The sequence below is a fragment of the Bos taurus genome, chromosome 27 (genome assembly GCF_002263795.3).
Source record: "Bos taurus isolate L1 Dominette 01449 registration number 42190680 breed Hereford chromosome 27, ARS-UCD2.0, whole genome shotgun sequence".
Taxonomy (NCBI): Eukaryota; Metazoa; Chordata; class Mammalia; order Artiodactyla; family Bovidae; genus Bos; species Bos taurus.
This window is the reverse complement of record NC_037354.1, coordinates 7,696,570-7,718,120: the sequence shown is the minus strand read 5'-3', so window position 1 is coordinate 7,718,120 and position 21,551 is coordinate 7,696,570. Positions and strand designations below refer to the sequence as shown.

Sequence of the window (21,551 nt, the reverse complement as noted above, 5' to 3'; positions counted from 1 at the left end):
GTTAAACACAAACACACATGGTTCTACACTTCCCAAGGACAAATATTAATTCTCAAGGACAAGACCATTCAAACACATAAGGAGGAACAGAAGTATTTTCCTAACTAGCTCATAATTTTTGAGGCCTCCCTCTCAAAGTGAAGTGAGCATTTTACATTTTTATGTTTCAAATTATTATGCAGATCCATATCCATTTTGTACAGGAAGGCATGAAATGACTTTGAAAGCAAGAACTCAATTTAATGGTCTCAGTCTGGGGGAAGGGAAGCAGTAATTTTGGACTCTGTTACAGTGTCCTTAAAAAAAAAAACAAACAAACAAACAAAAAACCTGAAGGTATTAAAAGGAACCTCATGAACTTTCTTCTTGAGTTATGCATAGGAGGAAAAGTACATGGTCAACCCAGCCACATATGCCAGCTTTAGGAACATTGGGTTCGACTCTGTTCCACGGTTCCACACTCAGAGCATCCCATGCTTGGCTTAATGGTCATCTTGAAAGCTTAATTTTTCAACAGTGGGCCCCACAGTTTTATTCCGATTCTGTTCCGATTCTGCTGTGACACTATAAATACTCCAGTGACTAACATCCATGTGGAGAGACGTTTTCATCTTTGGGTGGTGTGGCAGTCCGAGCACGGATTGGAAAGGAATTTTTAGACACAGATTGTTGCAGAAAGGAGTGGGTTTGAGAACCAAAGAGCGGAGATAATGTGGGTGCTATGAGCACAGCTGGCTGACCTCCTGGTTGATGCTTTTCATAGGTTAGTAGCCAACTTTTATAGCCTCAAGACAGAAAATTCCTGCTGGAAGGGTGGAATTAGGTGACTGGTTAGGGGGCCATGGTGGGTGTTTTTTACCTAATTTGAGGTCAAGAATCTGGCCGTAAGGATCAAGGGGCTTGGCAGCAGTTCTAATGGGGCTCAGTCAGTTTCAGGGGTGACCTTGGCTCTGGGCTCCATGTCTGAGGCCTTGCTGCAATGCCTCACACCTGTGACCTGGGGATAGGACTCCACAGGTAAGCCACGTGGAACTTTCTCAGGTAATTCTTGTCCCATTAAAAGAACTAGAGGGATAACCTGAGGTGCTTTATCAAATGTCACTTCAATATGGACACAGTCCAGGTTGGAGGGCACAGGAAGAGAATCAAGAGATCCTTCTGTATGACTCAGGAAACGGACACTTCCCCTCCCTGTTGGGCAGAAGCAGACGGGGTGGGGGTGGGGGTCTGGTTACACCCAGTATAGCACAGATGCCCCTGGCTGAGCAGAACACAGTCGGCTCCCACTGTCTGAGCTCCATCACCTTCACAGTGGAAGAGAGGTGTGGTGTAGAGAAATCAAAGCTGAGACCACAGCTTGAAAATCCCCCCAGACCAAATTCCCACTGCACTTAAACCTAAGCTGTCCCGATGTCTCCAGATGCTGATTCCAACCTTAAATAAAACTTTAAGCCTTCTTCCTATCAATGAGACCTTACAGTTTCCTAGCTAGTGGGCTACAATCAAGGAAAAGGAGTGTAAGTTCCCAGTAACCAGTACTTTGGCCACCTCATGCGAAGAGTTGACTCATTGGAAAAAACTCTGATGCTGGGAGGGATTGGGGGTAGGAGGAGACGGGGATGACAGAGGATGTGATGGCTGGATGGCATCACCGACTTGAGTATGAGTGAACTCCGGGAGTTGGTGATGGACAGGGAGGCCTGGCGTGCTGCGATTTATGGGGTCGCAAAGAGTCGGACACGACTGAGCGACTGAACTGAACTGAACTGAACCAGTCACAATGGAAAACAGTGCACAGTCATTCCTTAAAGGCTTGAGGATGCCAAAATCCCAGGATGCTCAAGGTCCTTATTAAAAATGGTGTGGAATTTGCTTATAACCTATGCACACCCTGCTGTATACATTAACTCATCTCTAGATTACTTATAATACCTAATACAATGCAAATGCTGTGTAAATAGTTGCTGGCAGGAGGAAAATTCAAGTTTTGCCTTTCCAAACTTTCTGGAATTGTGTTTTCTAACATTTTTCTATCTGAGCCAGGTTAAATCCACAGTTATGGAAGCCATGGGTCCGAGGGCTGACTGTACTGACACAAACATACTTTATAAACTGCACTATAATTGCTGAAATTCAGCTTCTAAGCTCCTTCTGCTGCAACTCTCCCTGTCTGTCAAGTTTGCTTCTCGATCAAGAAAATACTCATATCAAGTAAGCTCTCTGAATTTTCTTTTGACATATGAGAGGTCAACAACAATTATTGACTTGGATAGCTGTTGGGCTCACGTGGGAAGTTGGCTGGGACTTAGAGGATGACTCCAGGTTTCTGAACTTCATCAGGAGGTAACTTCAGTCACAGGTGCTCTTCTGTTTGAGGGCTTTTTACTGGAATAAACTGCCACAGTCCCTAGCAACTGTTATCCTGCTATTGATCTGATACTTTCTCTCCTCTGTAACAATCTGCAAGAACCACAAAAAGCAGCGTGCTTTCTTCGAGCAGGAGCAGTAGGGCAAGTTCATCATCCTGCTTTAGGTCAAATCAATTTTCTGGCTCTCTGCCACAAGATCAGCAGAAGTTTTTGAGTATCTTTATTTTTGAGTATCCACTTTATTCGTGATACCATGGATCTGATGAATAGGAGTAGCAGGTTCTTCAGCTGCCTTAGTGAGATGTAGATGAGCCAGTGGTAGAGGGAGCCCATACTCCAGGCATCATTCATCAGGGAAACAGCAGTAACTTCATGAATTCAACAATAATTTAACTTCAGGAAATGGTTAAATGGATACTGAAGAGCTACACAATTAAAATGAGATGATTAAATTAACAGAGATAGACCTCGAGTTGTTGTTGTTTAGTTACTCATCATAGCATGACTCTTTGGACTCCATGGACTGCAGCACGCCAGGCTTTCCTGTCCTGCACTGCCTCCCAGAGTGTGTTCAAACTCATGTGCATTGAGTCGGTGATGCCACCCAACCATCTCATCCTCTGTTGTCACCAGACCTGTATGCTAGAGGGAGTGCAAAGGGAAGGGGCAGGAGTTCTGAGTGGAGAAGGAAATGGCAGCCCACTCCAGTACTCTTGCCTGGAGAATCCTGTGGACGGAAGAGCCTGGTGGGCTGCTGTCCATAGGGTCGCACAGAGTCGGACACGACTGAAGTGACTTAGCAGCAGCAGCAGCAACAGCAGGAGTTCTGAGAGCCTTGAACTTCGAGGGAAGGCCCTACAGACTGACTCTTAGAAGGGGCAGAGAACACAGCGGGTGCTGATTCTTGAGGAACTTAGAGCAGGGATCTGAGAGTTGAATCTGGGGCTCAGACTTCTGAGTGCCACCACTTCTCAGTGGTTGCTGAAACCTGTAAGAGAGTACGATGAAACTTGCTCCAGGAGTGGGAACAAAAACTGGAAACTGGCACCAGCTGGCACTGCCAGGTGAAGCTTTGTTGCCTTGGTGACCTTCGTCCAAACAGCCCTTCTCCCGTCCTCTGGCCTCCAGGTCTCTCTCTCTCTCTAGTTCCCCCTAGTGGCAGAATTTAATACAGCTCGGCAAAGGAAACACCACATTCAGTTCAGTTGTCACTCAGTCGTCTCAGACTCTTTGCGACCCCATGGACTACAGCATGGAGAAGGCAATGGCACCCTACTCCAGTACTCTTGCCTGGAAAATCCCATGGACGGAGGAATCTGGTAGGCTGCAGTCCATGAGGTCGCTAAGAGTCGGACACGACTGAGCAACTTCACTTTGACTTTTCACATTCATGCATTGGAGAAGGAAATGACAACCCACTCCAGTATTCTTGCCTGGAGAATCCCAGAGATGGGGGAGCCTGGTGGGCTGCCATCTATGGGGTCATACAGAGTTGGACACGACTGAAGCGACGCAGCAGCAGCAGCAGCAGCAGCAGGACTACAGCATGCCAGGCCTCCCTGTCCATCACCAACTCCTGGAGCTTGCTCAAACTCATGCCCATTGAGTCGGTGATGCCATCCAACCATCTCATCGTCTGGCAGCCCCTTCTCCTCCCACCTTAAATCTCTTTCCCAGCATCAGGGTCTTTTCCAGTGAGTCAGTTCTTCGCATCAGGTGGCCAAAGTATTGGAGTTTCAGCTTCAGCATCAGTCCATCCAGTGAATATTCAGGATTGATTTCCTTTAGGATGGACTGGTTGGATCTCCTTGCAGTCCAAGGGACTCTCAAGAGTCTTCTCCAACACCACAGTTCAAAAGCATAAATTCTTCGGTGCTCAGTTTTCTTTATAGTTCAACTCTCATATCCATACATGACCACTGGAAAAACCATAGCTTTGACTAGACAGACTTTTGTTGGCAAAGTAATGTCTCTGCTTTTTAATATGCTATCTAGGTTGGTTATAACTTTTCTTCCAAGGAGCAAGCATCTTTTAATTTCATGACTGCAGTCACCATCTGCAGTGATTTTGGAGCCCAAGAAAATAGTCTCTCACTGTTTCCATTGTTTCCCCATCTATTTGCCACGAAGTGATGGGACCGGATGCCATGGTCTTCGTTTTCTGAATGTTGAATTTTAAGCCAGCTGTTTTACTCTTCTCTTTCACTTTCATCAAGAGGCTCTTTAGTTCCTCTTCGCTTTCTGCCATAAGGGTGGTGTTATCTGCGTATCTGAGGTTATCATAGATATCATCTGCTTCTGCTCACATCCGTAACTCCGTGTGAAGCTGTCCCCTTTCCTCTTTATTCCACAGATTTCCATGATCATCTTAAAAATATTTAAACGTACTGAGCCCTTATGATGTGTGCACACTGTTCCAGGCTTTTCACTCATTTAACTTATTGATTTAATCCAACATAACCCTGTGAGGTATATCCTCCTATTTATTTCCATCTTTTATAAATAAAAATAAATAACTCGTCACATAATAAGTCTCATAACCAATAAAAGATAAGGCTGGTGCTCCAAAGCCTGTGTCTTTACCTATTCAAAATACTGCCTTATAAAAGTCACATCAAAGGTCACCTCCTCTGAGAGGACTCCTACACTCCCTCAGGCCAAATTATTTGCTTCCTCCCTGATACTAATATATTTTTACCGTGGCAGAGCTTTTCAGATATTTATATCTCTGTACCTTCTATAAATAAGCCAGCGCACAGCCACCCAATGGAACTTCCCGCAGTGACAGCGTGGTGTCTATGCTGTACCAAGTGATGGCCACTAGCCAGTCCCATGTGGCTACTGAGAAGCTGAAATGCAGCCAGTGTTACCCACTTTATTTTAATTTGTTAATATTTAAATCTGAACAGCTACATAGGGCTAGTGGCTAGCATATTGAATAGTGATGATCTAGTACACAGCAAAGAACAGAACAATAACTCCTCAAAAAGTTCACTGAATGAAATAATTATCCATGAAAAACATATTGGGCAAAGAAAAAACACTTGTATAGCCCCATTTCTGGTTTTCTTTTTCACCATATACAGACTCACATTGGTTTACTATATTAATAAACATGTTCAGTGAAATATTGCTTTACTCTCAAGTCTATCCCATATTTATCTTGCATAATAATATGTATATATGAACCACATTGATTTTATCTTTTACTGTAAAAGTTTTTAAAGGATGTTAATAATTCTGATGTGCAAATATTTAATTTATAATTGTGCCTGGTCTGCAATCCTTTTTTAATCTATATCTTTCACTGATAAATCTCAAGCGACTAGCTCAGGGCCTAGAAGGGATTCAATAAATACTTGTCCAATGAATGAATGAATCATGCACACTGGGGCATCCTTGTGAAGTGTGATGATCTAATTTACAAGTTACCTTCAAATATTATGCAATTTTTATGAACACAATGTAATAATTAAGGAAATAGGTACATTAAATTTTGTAGACATTAAGCATCTATTCATCTTAATTTTGAAGATTTTTTTCCATTGGAAGTTTGGAAAAAAATCTCTATTGTTTCCATTTTCCAAACAAAAACAGTCTTTGTCTTCTGAAATGTCCTCAACCTCCTCAAAATGATTGACTACAGAAACCACAACATTCAAAATGTCAGTTTCTAAGGGAAAGCCGGATGGGAGTGAGAGTGTTCTAATCGGTTACTTCTTAAAGGGTAAAACGGAGATTGAAAGCTCCGTCCAAAGTTTAAGCTCCTGGAACCGAGTCCTTTCCCAGTGGGACCCGGGATGCGCGTCCACCAACCCAGGGTAGCAGGACCCCAAGCTGGAGCACCCGTGAGGCGGGGCGTTCGCCCTGAGGCCCCGCCCACACTAGGCCCCGCCCCAGCAGAGGCCCCGCCCCTAACGGTGCTGCCATAGAAACCCAGAAAGCGCCATGGCTGCCGCCGGCCCTAGAGGAGGGCTTTTGACACAGCCGGCGGCAGCCCGCCCTAAGACACGGTCAGTTTTGCCATGTCAAGCAGCTCCCAATGGACAGAAGCCTAAGAAGTGTCTGGTCTATCCTCATCCCCCGAAGAGCTCCCGCCTGTCTCGGTCGGTTCTGCGCTGGCTCCAGAGCCTCGATCTCACCTTCTTCCCCAGGAACATCAGCAGGTGCTGAAGCAGGTCCGGCCCCCGGACGCCTAGAGGCGCTGAGGGCCCAGCAAAGCAGGCCGGGGATCCGCTCAGGGGCTCTTTCCAGGGACTGCCCCCGCACCCGCCTACCCACCACACATACACACACACACACACTCACATGCACACACACTCATAAATTCATATACACACACTCACACTCACACACACACACATACTCATACATTCATACACACACACATACACACACACACACACTCACACACTCCTTGCTGTCTTAGGGAGATGACCTAAAAAAATAGGATGGAGCATTTCAATCAGTCAATCATTACTTAGACTTAAGCCAATAGAGAATACTTTGGTAACTCAAAAAAAAAAAAAAAAAAAGTCCAGGCTCTTTCTCCAGGGACATTGGACATTTATATTAGTGAGGATCAGTTTACTTTCTGTTAGATATTGCATCTAGTTTGAGAGTTATCAGGGACTGAAAAAAGTTGCTGTCTAACTGCAGCCTCGCTGAACACTGCTGTTCAGTCGCTAAGTCATGTCTGACTCTTTGCCACCCCATGGGGTGCAGTGTTCCAGATTTCCCTGTCCTTCTCTAGCTCCTGGAGTTTGCTCAAACTCATGTCCACTGATTGGTTATGTTATCCAATTACCTCATCGTCTGTTGTCCTTATCTCCTCTTGCCCTTAATCTTTCGCAGCATCAGGGTCTCTTCCAATGAGTTGGCTCTTTGCATCAGGTGGCCAAAGAAGTGGAGCTTCATCTTCAGCATCAGTCCTTTTAATGAATATTCAGAGTTGATTTCCTTTAGGATGGACTGGTTTGATCTCCTTGCAGTCCAAGGGACTCTCAAGAGTCCTCTCCAGCACCACAGTTCGAAGCATCAATTTTTTTGGCACTGAGCCTTCTTTATGGTCCAACTCTCACAGCTGTACATGACTACTGGAAAAAACATGGCTTTGACTCTACAGACCTTTGTCACAATGAGGTCTCTGCTTTTTAACAAAGAATGCTATCTACGTTTGTCACAGCTTTTCTTTCAAGAAGCAAGCATCTTTTTATTTCATTTGCTGAACATAACTGGCAGTTAATATTTTTTCTGGGAATGCAAACTAAATTCCAGAAAAATAATGACTTTGTAGGCAATGACTCTGGCTTATTAATTTCAGTTTTCCTTAAGAAAGATGCCTGAACTTTTCAGTGGATACAGGTATCACATGGGGATCTTGTTAAAATGCATATTCAATACAAAATAATAGTTTTGGCTTCATAAAAGGAATGCCACGGGCTTTGGTGTGTCAAATAGCATTACCCAAATGCTATTCCATAGCAGGCTTCCTTAGAGCAGTGATCCAAGAAAGCTCCATAAGTTAGCTGCTGTCAGTATAGAATATTTAAGTGGTGTAACAAAGGTCCATCTAGTCAAGGCTATGGTTTTTTCAGTAGTCATGTATGGATGCGAGAGTTGGACTGTGGAGAAAGCTGAGTGCTGAAGAATTGATGCTTTTGAACTGTGGTGTGGGATAAGACCCTTGAGAGTCCCTTGGACTGCAAAGAGATCCAACCAGTCCATTCTAAAGGATATCAGTCCTGGGTGTTCTTTGGAAGGAATGATGCTAAAGCTGAAACTCCAGTACTTTGGCCACCTCATGCGAAGAGTTGACTCATTGGAAAAGACTCTGATGCTAGGAGGGATTGAGGGCAGAAGGAGAAGGGGACGACAGAGGATGAGACGGCTGGATGGCATCACTGACTCGATGGACGTGAGTCTGAGTGAACTCTGGGAGTTGGTGATGGACAGGGAGGCCTGGCATGCTGCGATTCACGGGGTCGCAAAGAGTCGGACACGACTGAACTGAACTGAATTAACTATAAATACAAATTGTATAAGTAACTGCACTTAATTTCATTTCCTTATCGCTATGGAACAGGGATTTTTCAAATGGCTTCCTGATAGCAGAAATATTTACTACCTATTACCCCTGGGACCTTAAATTGTCATCCTTTAAAAATGGAACTTCTTTAAAAGTCAAGTTGGATAACTGGGCACAGTTGGAAAAGGTAAATTAGCAATCACTGACACTTTTAACTGTTGAGAAGTTTGTTTGAAGAGGTGTATTCCTGAGATCTTGGATTTCTCTGTATATGCGTGTGTGGCCATGTGCTAGGTTGGCAGCTTGTTTCCTTGTATTGAAAAGGTTACTAAGGTTTATGTCATGAGTCACCTATGAAACTTGGCATACTCATTTCAAATTGGAGTGGGATATAATAGTTGATTTTCTTGCTGAGTAATAATATCTTTTAATAATTATCACATTAAACCTCAAACTATTAGTTGAGGATTAAAGGGAGACTAGAGTGAATTCACAGTAATTGGAGACTTTTATAGAATTTCTTATGATGAAAGTATTCTCTTTCTACTCTTAAAGTTCCTGGCAAGGAAAAAACTTAAATTACCTAAAGAACTAATCCATGGAACAATTCACTGTAAAGCCGGAGTACCTGAAATACTGATACAGGAGGTGTACACCTTGTTAACACATAGAGAGTGAGTTATCTGGAATTTTCTAGTAATATAATTTAATATGAAACTTTTGGTAATATAAATCTTATTACTAAAATGGCATTTGTCAACAATATTTTATTTTTTTCCAGAATTAAAAGCATCCAGGAAGACCTCGTGAATTTCACAGACTACAGTTACCAGATGCAGTTACCCCTGGTCCCTAGGTCGACAGCTTCAAAGTCTATTAAAGATAACATTAGGCTATCAGAACTAATAGGCAATCCCAACAAACTTAACAATGAACTTAAAGTAGAGTTCCTCTTCCTTTTACAAATGTTGCAAAGGAAATTGAGCAGAAAACTGAATCCAAGTAAGTTTTCCTTGGAAATAGTCAACTGGGTTCTTCCAAGCTTAATGAGGCTCTACTTGAGCATAAGTGAAAGAAAAGCCTGCCACTGTACCCAATTCATGGACTGTTGTAATTTCATCTGCTGCGACTTTTATTAATTCAATCATATATGCATTCATATCTATCATATTATTTTGTGCTTTTAATGTGTTCTATTTCTTATCTTTTGTCTTACCTATTTTTTCTTCTTTAGCACTGAACTTTTTTCCAAAGACCCCGCTACTAATTTGGAAAATTACAAATTTCTACTCTTTATAGTGCTACCATAGAAATTTTAACATGCATATTTATCTTAGTCTAAATGTAATATATTTATTCTCTTCCTCAAACTGTAAGGACCTTAGAACGCTACCCACTCCCCGCCAGCCCCCTGTCCCATTTAAGTTCTCTATTTTTTTTAAAGTTGATGCTATTTCTCCCTTTTATTTTTATTTATTTATTTATTTATTTTTGGCTATACCGCACAGACATGCAGGATCTTAATTCCTCCACCAGGGATTGAATCTGTGCTCCCTGTAACAGAAGGGCAGATTCTTAACCACTGGACTGCCAGGGAAGTCCCCTCACTTAAGTTCTTTTGTTGTTCAGCATTTTAGTTTGTCAAGTTATTTTTTTAACACCACAAAATCAAGCATCACTTTTTGTCCCTAATATTTGCTTATATTTAATCTGTCTCACTATTAGTTCTACTTATTGGTTCTAGTAGGAATTTCTGGATTGAAAAACATCCATTCCATTTAATCTTCAATTTAAATGTCCATTTTAGTGCAAAGCTGACCTGCATCCCTGTTTGCTTTGGAACATAATTTCTCTTTAGCCATGGACACCTCAACCCTTCAGATTATTGAACAGAATTCTTTTATCATCAGTGTTGATTTTTGAGACTGCTGATTTTAAGCAGCCAAAGTGATTGTAACAGTTCTGTGCAATATTACTGTCCAGAGTGGTATTTAGCGGACATAGGGCACAGCTGATGAGTAGAAATGACCTCACACACATCTTCTAGCCTCCATGAGGGTGAGCTAAGAGGAGTAAGTGGTCTTTGGAAGCACAGTGAAATTGATGCCCAAGTGCTGCAGTTGACAGAATTAGTAAGAAACACAGAAACATGGAAAATAATTTTGTCACCATTTTTATAGTACAAAAATAATTGCAAAATGAAAGATACTATATGATTTTATCTATATGAAATATAAAAACATGTAAAGCTAACCTATGATGGATGTCAAGACAGTTTTCTTTTTAGAGTTCTGGAGCTTCCCTGGTGGCTCAGTGGTAAAGAATCTGCCTGCCAACAAGGGTTCAATCCCTGGGTCCAGAAGATCCCCTGGAGAAGTAAATGGCCACCCACTCCAGTATTCTTGCCTAAGAAATCCCATGGACAGAGGAGCCTGGCAGGTTACAGTCCATGGGGTCACAAAGGGTCAGACATGACTTAGTGACTAAACAACAACAAGAGAGAGACATGAGGGGGTTCGGGGGTGCTGGTACTGTTTCTGGATCAAGGTGATGGCAACCCAGGTATGTATTCACTTCGAAAATTCATCAAACTGTAACAATACGATTTGTTCATTTTTCTGTATGTATATTATTATTGAATAAAAGCTTATCAAAAGACTAATAGGAACATAGGGATACTGTCTTTAAAGTAACTTTTTTGAAGCAACGATTCCATGCATCAGAGATGTGAACCATGGTGGAGAGGGCTATTAACCTATGTATTCACACCACTCTCAGGAATATGATACAAAAGTGAAAGTGAAGTCACTCAGTCGTGTCTGACTCTCTGCGACCCCATGGACTGTAGCCTGCCAGGCTCCTCCGTCCATGGGATTTTCCATGCAAGAATACTGGGGTGAGTGGCCATTTCCTTCTCCAGGGGATTTTCCCGATGCAGGGATCGAACCCGGGTCTCTCGTATTGCAGGCAGACTCTTTACCGTTTGAGCTACCAGGGAATCCCTGATGTCTAAATAATCTGCTTAAATGAAAATTGTAGTGTCATATATTGACAATAGTCATAATGAATTTTTAAGAAAAAATGTTGTGTTTGTATTTTATAGAATGGTTTGCAGTCAAACCAACAGTGGGAGAATCTACTCTCGATCATCGTCCTGCCAAAGCCTCTGGGAACAAGAGCAATTCAGTCGTTTCAAAGGAAAGACCCGTTCCTGTGTGTTGTAAGTTTTTTAGAAGGTTTTTTCTTTTTTTTTTTTTAACTTGTTAAAATTGATATTTTTCTTTTATTTTGTTCATTTAAAATTTTTAAAATAGTAAAAAATGTTGGTCTAGGCATTCAGTCTAGAACTGTGCAGGAGGTTGACGTGCTGTGTTTTTCTGTAGGTGCTGCGAGTGTGAGTACATCGAGGGCTAAGAAACAGTCAAAACAGGGGAAACCCCCAAGCCAGGGTGCCCCTACTTTCTTCTATATGAGCCATCCCAATACTGATTTCTGCTTAAAAAAGTGAGTCTGATACAGGGGAAGCGCATTGGCAGAGCTCAAAACTTAGTTCTCTAGCAGCTGGATGATGAATCAGTCCTAAGGCAGACACAGACAACCTGCACACCTGGACTTTCCAATCACTTGTTTTACAAAAAGCCACAAGTTTAAATCCTGTGAATTCAGAAAGCACTGTATACCACAGCATGCTGTAGCCAAACCACAGGCTAAAGTCAGTCTCTGCCTGACAATTTTGTATAGCCTGCAAATGAAGAATGGCTTTTACATCTTCAAATGGTTGGAAACACACCAAAAGAAAAACGGTACCTCCTGACACAAGAAAATGCGATGGAATTCCAGTTTCCATGTTGATAAGTAGAGCTGTACTGGGACACAGCCACGCCTGTGCCTTTGTGCCTTGTCTGTGGCTGCTTCTCATCTAGAGCAGCAGGCTGGTACTGGCCACAGAGACTGTCTGGCCCACAACGTACTCAGCAAATAAAAAGATGAGGGCAGTACAACCAATACTTTTTAAGACATGTTGAGGACATTTGCTAAAAAAAATATTCACTATGTATCAGCAATTCAAATTTAACAGTGTCCCATTTTTATCTGAAAACACTACTCAAAGCTTGAAATATAATATTTACTGTCATGCCCTTGATGAAAACTATCCTGTGGACTCTCTACAGAGCAGGCTGACTAAAGTGTGAAGACATATTTCTTGGGCAAGATGGGGTGAAGAGGGATTTCTTGGGCAGGATGGGGTGGAAGTTCCTGGCTTATATAAGCTCTGGGAAAGCAATGTCAACAGATTCTTTTTTTTTTTTTAAATGACTTCTCAGAACCTTTCATATGCTAATATGCATTATGAATATTAAACGGGAAAGGTATAGAATGAAGTGTTTTCAAACTCTATCTGATCACATGGGGCTTCCCTGGTGGCTCAGCAGTAAAGAATCTGCCTGTAATGCAGGAGACGTGGGTTCCATCCCTGAGTCCGGAAGATCCCCTGAAGAAGGAAATGGCAACCCACTCCAGCATTCTTGCCGGGAGAATCCCATGGACAGAGGAGCCTGGTGGGCTGCATTCCAGGGGGTCACAAAATGTTGGGCACGACTGAGCGACTTCACTTTCACGTTTCACGCATTGGAGAAGGAAACGGCAACCCACTCCAGTATTCTTGACTGTAGAATCCCAGGGACCCGGGAGCCTGGTGGGCTGCCATCCATGAGATCGCACAGAGTCGGACACGACTGAAGCGACTTAGCAGCAGCAGCAGCAGAGCAACTAACACTTATGGCCTGGTAGAACAACTGTTCCCCAGAGCACACTTTTTAATATTGAGACCTTAGGCCAGCCAGTGCCTCAAAATACATCACCACAGAATCTAACAGAAGTGAATTCCAATGCTTCTATGAGGAAAAAAAAAAAAGAGCAGTTCATAGTTTCCCTTTTAGATTCTGAGAACACATCCTCCCCTTCCGCCTACCTCGGGCTCCTTCCATCAGGGATGTTTGCAGTAAACGTTCCAGCAGGGTGGGAGCTGGAACCCCGCGGGCTGGGGTGGGGAGGGGTGTGGTGGGCAGGGAGGAGATTGCAGTGGCCTCTCTCTGTTCACCTGCCTGCCTCCACCCCTGTAATAGAGCTCAAAGGGCCAGACTGGAGACTGGGGATGACAAAGCAAAGGTAGGAATGAGCCAAAGCAAGGCTTTCTGCCTGTATAACAAACAGATGTCAGGTGCCACGCTTAAAAAAAAAAAAAAAAATGACAGTTGCCTACTGATATCTGAGTTGCTAAAGAGTATTCTTCATTTCTGTTGTCTTTTCAGGAAACTTTCAAGACTCAGAGGTGAGTTTTTCGAAAAACTGTATGCTATCGTTATTTCAGATCGGGACTCCTAGTAGCATGGCCTCTTGCTGTTCCGTGTTTAACAACGGACGAACTGCTATAAATAACTCATCCCCCATCTTGCGCTCTCATGAGGCCTGATTCCCTCCCACTTCCGCGGTCTTGTCTTCTCTTTTTCAAGATGGCCGCCAGGTGCCCTCATGGGGCCGGGCAGCACAGGATGGGAAGACATGAGCTTTTCTTTCTCCTTGACTCCAGCCTGTTGTAGATCCTGGGGCTCTCTCAACCGAGGCACAACAGGAATTAATGGTTTGGGTTTGACTTTGGTAATTATATGGATGAGAGCCCCTTTTCCTGGGCTTTACGTCATTTCTCCCCACATTTGTGAGATGGATGCCGTTTCGGTCATTTCTGATAAGAGCAGAGTGATTAGTTTGGATAAGCTAACAGAACTGGGAAATTAACAGGAGCAGAGGCAACAACCCTCCACTGAAGGAATTTAACCCTATTTTACCACCTGAGATGGCACTTGGCACTGAATGGTACTGAAATCACAGGCTGTTCATCTGAAAAGTTTCTCAATATATTGATGCGGTGGTAAAAATTAATTGTAAGAAAGGTGTTTTTTTTTTAAACACTGAAGTTCCTTTGTTTACCTAAAGCGAGCATCAACCACAACAATGGGCCAAGGAAATGCAGGTCTCTCAGTTATCTCTTGGCCAATCCTATTCGAACCAAGTCAGCTGAAGAGTCTGAGTGGCTAGCTTGGATGCCTCAGCACAGAATTCTAGAAACCTAATTCTGAATTCTGTGTTTGCAAACCTAAGCACTATTAAAATCACTATTAAAATCACTGTTGCCTCACCTGCTTTCTGAAGCAACATTTAAAAATAGTAGTCATATTCAGTATCAGATGCACCCAATAACCCCTGGGTATTTTTAGGCTCTACAGATGACTTCTGGAGGCGCTGGTATTCCGGTTTTGTATTTCCAACTACTATAATGCATGCTGTAAATGTTCTGTTTACTTGAGATTTTAGACTGACTTGTGCCCAGCCTCTTGCTAATTATTGTGTATGGTTGGTACATTAGAAACATTGATGTTTATGTACATATTTAATAACCAGACTGGATCTTAATTTATGTAAATATCCCACCAAAACAGGTAATAGAGTCAGTACACCTAAAGAAATTGAGGTGAAGCAAACCAGAACATATTCTGACTGTATGAAGCCTACCATAAATGTGGAAAAGGAACCCGAAGAAGCACCTGTCTAATGGCTTTGAAGAAGTGATTTTACCACCTCTTGCCACCCTAATAGGATACAATCATCTACACTTGGATATATTTCAATAAGAAGTAAAGTGTGTCTTATCCATAGTTGGGCTGAAGAGCATATTTTCTAAAAATTCAACAACCTTTTATTCAACACCCGTGCCTGCCTGGTACTGTTGAAAACATAAAATTGGTTTATTAGTATGCATGTTAATGCTTAGTCCGTCAGTCATGTCTGACTCTTTGCAACCCCATGGACTGTAGCCTGCCAGGCTCCTCTGTCTGTGGGATTCTCCAGGTAAGAATACTGGAGTGGGTTGCCATTTCCTCCTCCAGGGAATCTTCCCGATCCAGCGATTAAACCCACATCTCCTGCGCTCCTGCATTGGCAGTAAGATTCTTGACCAAGAAGCCACCTGGGAAGCCCCTTCATTAGTCCAGAATGAGCAAAAATAAGTTTAAAGGTACAGTTAAACCTAATTCACCCTGACGAGTAAGAGTTTTTTCTCATAACTTTTGTAGGTAATGTGAATCTACTTTGTAATAGGTTTTCCTCACTAGCAAAGAGTTACACTACTAGTTTGCCTGATATAATTTATTTACATGTCATGCTCGTCAATACAATTTTTTTCTGAATATTACTATTACACATTGGTCCACTGAAAATCTTGCCCACCTCTAGAAATAGCTTTACTTAAGCTATTAATTTTTTAAAAAAATATGTATCTTTCCTGTTGATACTGGAAGGAAAATCATGCTTCACTTAGAACCTCATTCTGGTGTTTAGCAAACCATTTAGTTTGAAAAATCCTTCCTGCTTGCTGCCAAGCCCCATATTTTTATCAAAGGGAAACAAAAGCAGCTGGATATTCTGATTATACTTCCTATATTCTTGGTAGTCTTAAATTCATTATTTGGAAAATTTTCATTAAGTGGAATTTTCATTAAGTGGAAAATTTTCATTAAGTGGAATTATTCATGTTTTTATGCTATCTCATTAATAGCGTCATTTGACTTCCAAGATGAGTATTACTAAGGCTGAATCTCATGATGTTTGTCAGTTTCCAACAAAACTCTATTTGTTTTTCTGCATTTTTGAAGGCTTAGACAGTTTCATGAGAATTTCGACATCCAGAGACTTCCTTGGTTAACTTTATCTTTCTGAACAGATAATATTTAGTAAAATAAATTTAAAGAGAGTCCTGATAAAATAGATGACTTCTTGGGAATGAGTTTAGAAAATGTTGAGAATAATCTTTTAAACCATAAAATATAGTCCCTTAGGAAAGACTTTTAGAAACAAGTCTTCTGAAACTCAGCTAGAGAAACATGCAGAAAAAATAATTAGATTTGGGTAAACAGTAAGTTTCTTCTCTTGATTCTGTGTTCAATCTCCTGCAAAAGCATTCATGGTCTAACTTCCAATAAATCATGTTTATTATAATTATAGTTAATATAAAATGATTATAGACTGTGAATATTAAATTATCAAAATTAGTATTTACATCTTTTAAATTTTCACATATATTTCACTTCATTTGTTTTTTACCCCTCAATTTTTTTCATGTTTATATAACTCATTCCTTTTATAACTGGACATTTAAGTTTCAGTTACAAAACCTGGGAATGTTTTCTTTTTTAAAAAAAAACTCAAAAGTATTTTGACTGCATATCCATTGATTGATGTATATTAAATTTATAACTGAAAACTTTGATTAAATATGAACTAAAACTAGCGGTTTACCATGCATTTTGTAGAGGACAGTATCGGTGCTTGTTAACTTGAAGATCAGCTGTATATACCTTACATTTCAAGACTTGGAGATATTCGGTCATTCACATATTCATTAGGTATCTACTGCACGTCAAGCACTATTATAGGTGTTGCACTGTTTTATACCTTTCAACGTTTTAACACTAGAATAGTTGGTACCATTTATGCTTTGGGAAAAGTTTCTATGCTCTTTTATATTTGTCAGTCCTTTATAATTTTAATATTACCTTCCTCCCAAATATGGCTATTATATTTTATAAGGAGACAGACATCTATTTTTCCTTTAAATTATATAAATATTTTATTTGTTGAAGTTAATGATTAAAATCAACTGTGAGCCCTCCACCCCCCTCTCCTCCTCCAGACCTTTGGCTTTGGACAACAGAGGTTAAGGTAATACTAACGCCATGAAAGGTCTTAAGAAAAACAATTAAGCATGGAGAAAAACCTTCCGTTAAAATGGGTTGAGTCGTATTCCAGTCCCCAGAGGTGAGAATGGGTTCACCTTTGCCCACATGAGAGCATCATTCAAGGAGATGGTGGATTTCCCATCTTCAAGGAAAAATACAGGACCCTGCACAGTGGGAGTCACAAGAAGAGAGGATGAGATTATGAATTTGCAACTTTAAATTTTAAATTTGATTAAATTTAAAAATTAAAGTTTAAATTTAAAAATTAAAGTTTAACGTTTAAATGAATTTTAAACTTCCATACACAGAATCACTGTCATCAAAAAACCACTGGTGATATTTAGGCAATGCTGATAGGAAATTTAAAGAGAAACACAAGATTTTCTGAATTGCCACCAAATAGAGAAACATTTTAAAATGCCCTGATGTCTTTCAAAATGGAATTTGGCTTTATCATCTGAGTTCTTTTAATTACAATAGTGCTGTCAATGACAATAGGTATTGTTAATCTATTAATTACTACAAAGTTAACATTTATAAAGGCATACATGCTTAATAATAGACTTCACCCTTTTCATCATACAGCCTACATCAATACAGCTGGTTAAATTATTTAAACTAGAAACTCAACTTGCTCTCCAGAAGATGAAAAATACACTGCTATATACGTGTATGTATAATATAGAGGCATGTCAATTCTGTGATTTATAAGCATATCTATAATTTAGTTACATCAGCTATTTTGTATATCAAGGGTAGTTCTGAAGAACTAAATCCAAAAAAACCTTTCAATCTGTATCTCTCAGCTCCTAGAAGAAAAAGCATGATTTCAGAAACACAAAAATGAGATAAAAACTTAATTTCTTCATTATGTTCTAAAGTTATCAGGCTTTGGACCCTGATTTCAAATGATTAGGAGCTTCCCCGGAAGCTCAGATGGTAAAGAATCTGCCTGCAATGAGGGAGACCTCAGTTCGACCCCTTGGTTGGAAAGATCTCCTGGAAAAGGGGAATGGCAACCCACGCCAGTGTTCTTTGCCTGGTGAATTCCATGGATGGATGAGCCTGGCAGGCTACAGTCCATGGGGTTGCAAAGAGTTGGACATGACTGAGCCACTAACACTTCAAATGATAAGAGCTTGCTGTTAGCAAATTATTTTCATATATTCAAAAATCCATTTATATGCAGTAGACAGCTTCCTATTCACAGGTACTTGAAATTTCAGTTTTAACCAGGACAAATTTTCTGCAGGAACAGAAATGCCCCAGGTGAGTAGAACTCCCCATGAATTAGTCATTTGTGCTTGAGTGTATGTCAGATAATTAGTAGATCCTTTCTTAGGTGGGTTTGGGTGCAGAGAGGTTAGACAGCCTGTGAAGTAAATGATTGTCTCAGAAGGAGAAAAGGCTCTGAAGAGGAGGAAGAAACAGGAAGTCTGTCAAGCACTAGAAGAGGTACATGCAGGGCGGTTAGTGGCACTGAGGATACAGTCTAAAAGCCGCAAGAGGGGTTTTGCTGTTAATTATAAATGACTGAATTTACCGCTTTGGTTCTTAATCTCTGAACATGAGTGGATAGTAAGCACATGTCCTACTTGGTTTCCTGTCTGTGGTTTGAATATTCTGGTGTGTTCTGAAGACTTAGTTTTCAGGGTCAAGTCAAGCTGCAGTTAGATTTTTCATTGGTAGCAAGACATCTGACTAGTTATCCCCCCAAATACCTTTTCTCCACTGATGTGGCACATCGGTGTCAGAGATGTAATTAGCTACGTTACATTAGAGATACAAGAATCCACTTAGTGATACGTGACGATGCCTGGGAGATGGCATTCTTTTGGTCCCATCTGGTCTCCAGTAGCACTTCACGGGGATTCAGCTTTGTTTACTTCTTGGGGACACCTACAACTGCTCCTGGCTCTGAAATGATGAAAGCTTCTCTATTTTCTGGCAATAATGGCACCCCTGGGCCACACGGGCAGGCCTGGCATTGTTCACAAGGGGCCATTCCTTGGGAATTAGCCATCCCTCATGATAGAGCCCTGTAATTTTGAATGACTGAGAAGTTCACTAAGTCAATTTAAGAATATGCACAATATGTAGATTTATTATACACCTATCAGTTTTTAATTGCTTTGTGTTTATAAAATACCAATGGAGACTATAGTTACATTTAATCTACTGAGAACAATTTGTAACTGTGTTGACTGTTGGTTTGTCTCCCTTATTTAATTTCCCTAAGGAAATGATCTCTATGTATTTTAAAACATGTTACTAAGTATACATGCCATTTCTTACTAAGTGTATCTGTTATATGAATTGCTTTTATGATAAAAAGTACAATGACTATGTCTCTGGATTTATTTTAAGGAGAGAGAAACCATTTATATCAAATACAAAAGCTTATTAAGGGCAGTATTTCCTCACTGGGCCTCAGGTTTCTTTATACTTTTATTCAGATTATTTTAAGTTCTCATTTCAAAAAGTAATGAAAAAACAAAAATGATGGGCATGCATAATTTATGCTTGACATTAGGCTGTACCTGGATTTTCAATCCCGTAAGACAAGAGATGTGAGTATCGGAATGACTGGGAAGATTCGACCCAGTCACATAATCTGGTCCAACAATTCCTCTGAGTGGTTCTTCCTTTAGTCTCTTTAGTAAAGTTGCATAAACCAGTCTTTGTGAATCAGAAGGGGGTGTATATGGAGAGTCTTCTGATGATCTGTATTTCCAACAGATATTCCATTTTTATTTTTGTAGAATCACAGGATTGTCAAGGTTCAGATTAAAAACAGTCCCCAATGATAATTTAGTCCTTTGTAAGTGATGGAAAATTAACTTTAGACTTAATTTATAGTAAAAGGAAGGACTTGAAAAAGGCAAGAGAGTGTTATAAATTATTACTATGTGCTAAACAACCCAAGATTCATTCTCCTGCCAAAATAAATAATGAGACAACAATTTACAAGTTTGTCTACAATATTAAGCAATACATTCTGTATTCAATTTTTATATCAGATTTTATATTCACTCACGGGTTGACAATCTGTGTGCAAGCTCTCCATGCGTCCAGTTCCTCAGAAAGGTGTTCAATTTTTAAAGGCACTGACACCTTCCGCCGTTTTAACAGCTGACTGAAACATGCCAGAAAGAAATTAACATCTGACATCCATGAGGAAGACAGCAGAAACGCAAATGAATTTTAAACAACTGCAATTTTAGATATAACCACTGTTCACATATCTATGTGTATATGTAAATATAGGTGTGCATGCCCGTGTGTAACTCTCTGGTAAGTCAAACATATTCAATAAATGCTGGATGATAGGATGAGCAATGCTGAGTAACACTCAGGGAAATTCCCTTATATCTTAATATTGTTGAAAGTTGCTTTCCATTTATGGTTATGCTGCTGGCATAGATTTTTCCTCGAGTGCCCTGACATCAGAGATTCTTCCAACAGCTCCAGGCACAGGCCCACAGTAACACAGCCCTCCACCTTGACGAGAGGGTAAGTCGGGAAGGAGAGAGCTCCATTTCTCTCAGAACCCCATGCCCACAGGAAGGAAACTCAGAACAACTGCTTCACCACAGACTCGCAGCATCTTTAGGAGTCACCTATTTTAGAGATGGTATTTTTGGGGGACAAGGCACTGAGTTTTATTTTTTGAGTATGACAAGTTTTATGCATGAGGGCTGAGTTCAGCAAGCTGTCCTGAAAACACAGGAGTTTGGCAGGTAGGTTATATCTGAATATAAAATATGAAATAGGGAGTATCTGCCACCAACCAACCTCTTTGCTTTGCATTTTTCTACTGTGGAGATGGGCAAGCTTGAAATACATAGTTTCCAATCTTCTTTTAAAAGTGGATTACACAGTCCTGGCCAGTGGGCTGCAGGCACACAGCACGAAGACTTCCTTCCAGAATCAGAAGCTCCTGCCCTCTGTGGTCTCCATCCAGTCACCCTCACCTCCCCCTCCCACTTCAAGTACAGGCACGATATACAGAGGGCAAGAAGCTAGCAGGTAACTCTGGGCCACTCAGGCAGGAGGAAGGAAGCCAAGGATGTCAGAGTTGAAAGAAGGGAAGAATCCAGATCCTTGATGGAATCTGCTCAGATGGTAAAGAATCTGCCTGCAATGCAGGAGGATCCAGGTTTGATCCCTGGGTCAGGAAGGTCCCCTGGAGAAGGGAATGGCAACCCACTCCAGTGTTCTTGCCTGGAGAATCCCATGCACAGAGGAGCCTGATGGGCTACAATCCATGGGGTTGCAAAGAGCTGGACATAACTGAGTGCCTAATACTTTCACTCACTGTTAATTTGTATCACTTACTGCTGCTTTATTATGAAGCACATG

At 41.0% G+C, this 21,551-nt stretch overlaps 2 protein-coding genes across 7 annotated transcripts in view; one reads left to right on the top strand and one right to left on the bottom strand.

The window, feature by feature from the left end:
* Positions 1-6,233: 6,233 nt before the first annotated feature.
* Positions 6,234-15,197, top strand: SPATA4 (spermatogenesis associated 4). Of its 2 annotated transcripts, XM_005225944.3 has the most exons (8): positions 6,239-6,535; positions 8,455-8,584; positions 8,953-9,071; positions 9,179-9,399; positions 11,501-11,617; positions 11,781-11,901; positions 13,710-13,729; positions 14,895-15,110. In XM_005225944.3, exons 1-8 carry the CDS (start codon positions 6,318-6,320, stop codon positions 15,005-15,007), a joined length of 1,059 nt encoding a protein of 352 aa, XP_005226001.1. In that variant the 5' UTR covers positions 6,239-6,317; the 3' UTR covers positions 15,008-15,110. The 2 variants fall into 2 exon arrangements, with proteins under 2 accessions (NP_001011677.1, XP_005226001.1); NM_001011677.1 differs by lacking the exons at positions 11,781-11,901; positions 13,710-13,729 and having other exon boundaries at positions 6,234-6,535; positions 14,887-15,197.
* Positions 15,198-17,054: 1,857 nt separating this feature from the next.
* WDR17 (WD repeat domain 17) overlaps positions 17,055-21,551 on the bottom strand; it is a 69,713-nt gene continuing 65,216 nt past the window's right edge. For all 5 annotated transcript variants that reach the window (XM_002698643.6, XM_005225948.5, XM_005225953.5 and 2 more), the window contains 3 exons: positions 20,227-20,325; positions 19,730-19,913; positions 17,055-17,353 (listed from right to left, as the gene is read on the bottom strand). In XM_002698643.6, the coding sequence (XP_002698689.3) occupies positions 17,234-17,353; positions 19,730-19,913; positions 20,227-20,325 (403 nt within the window). In that variant the 3' untranslated portion in view covers positions 17,055-17,233. The remainder of the gene's footprint in view (positions 17,354-19,729; positions 19,914-20,226; positions 20,326-21,551) is intronic.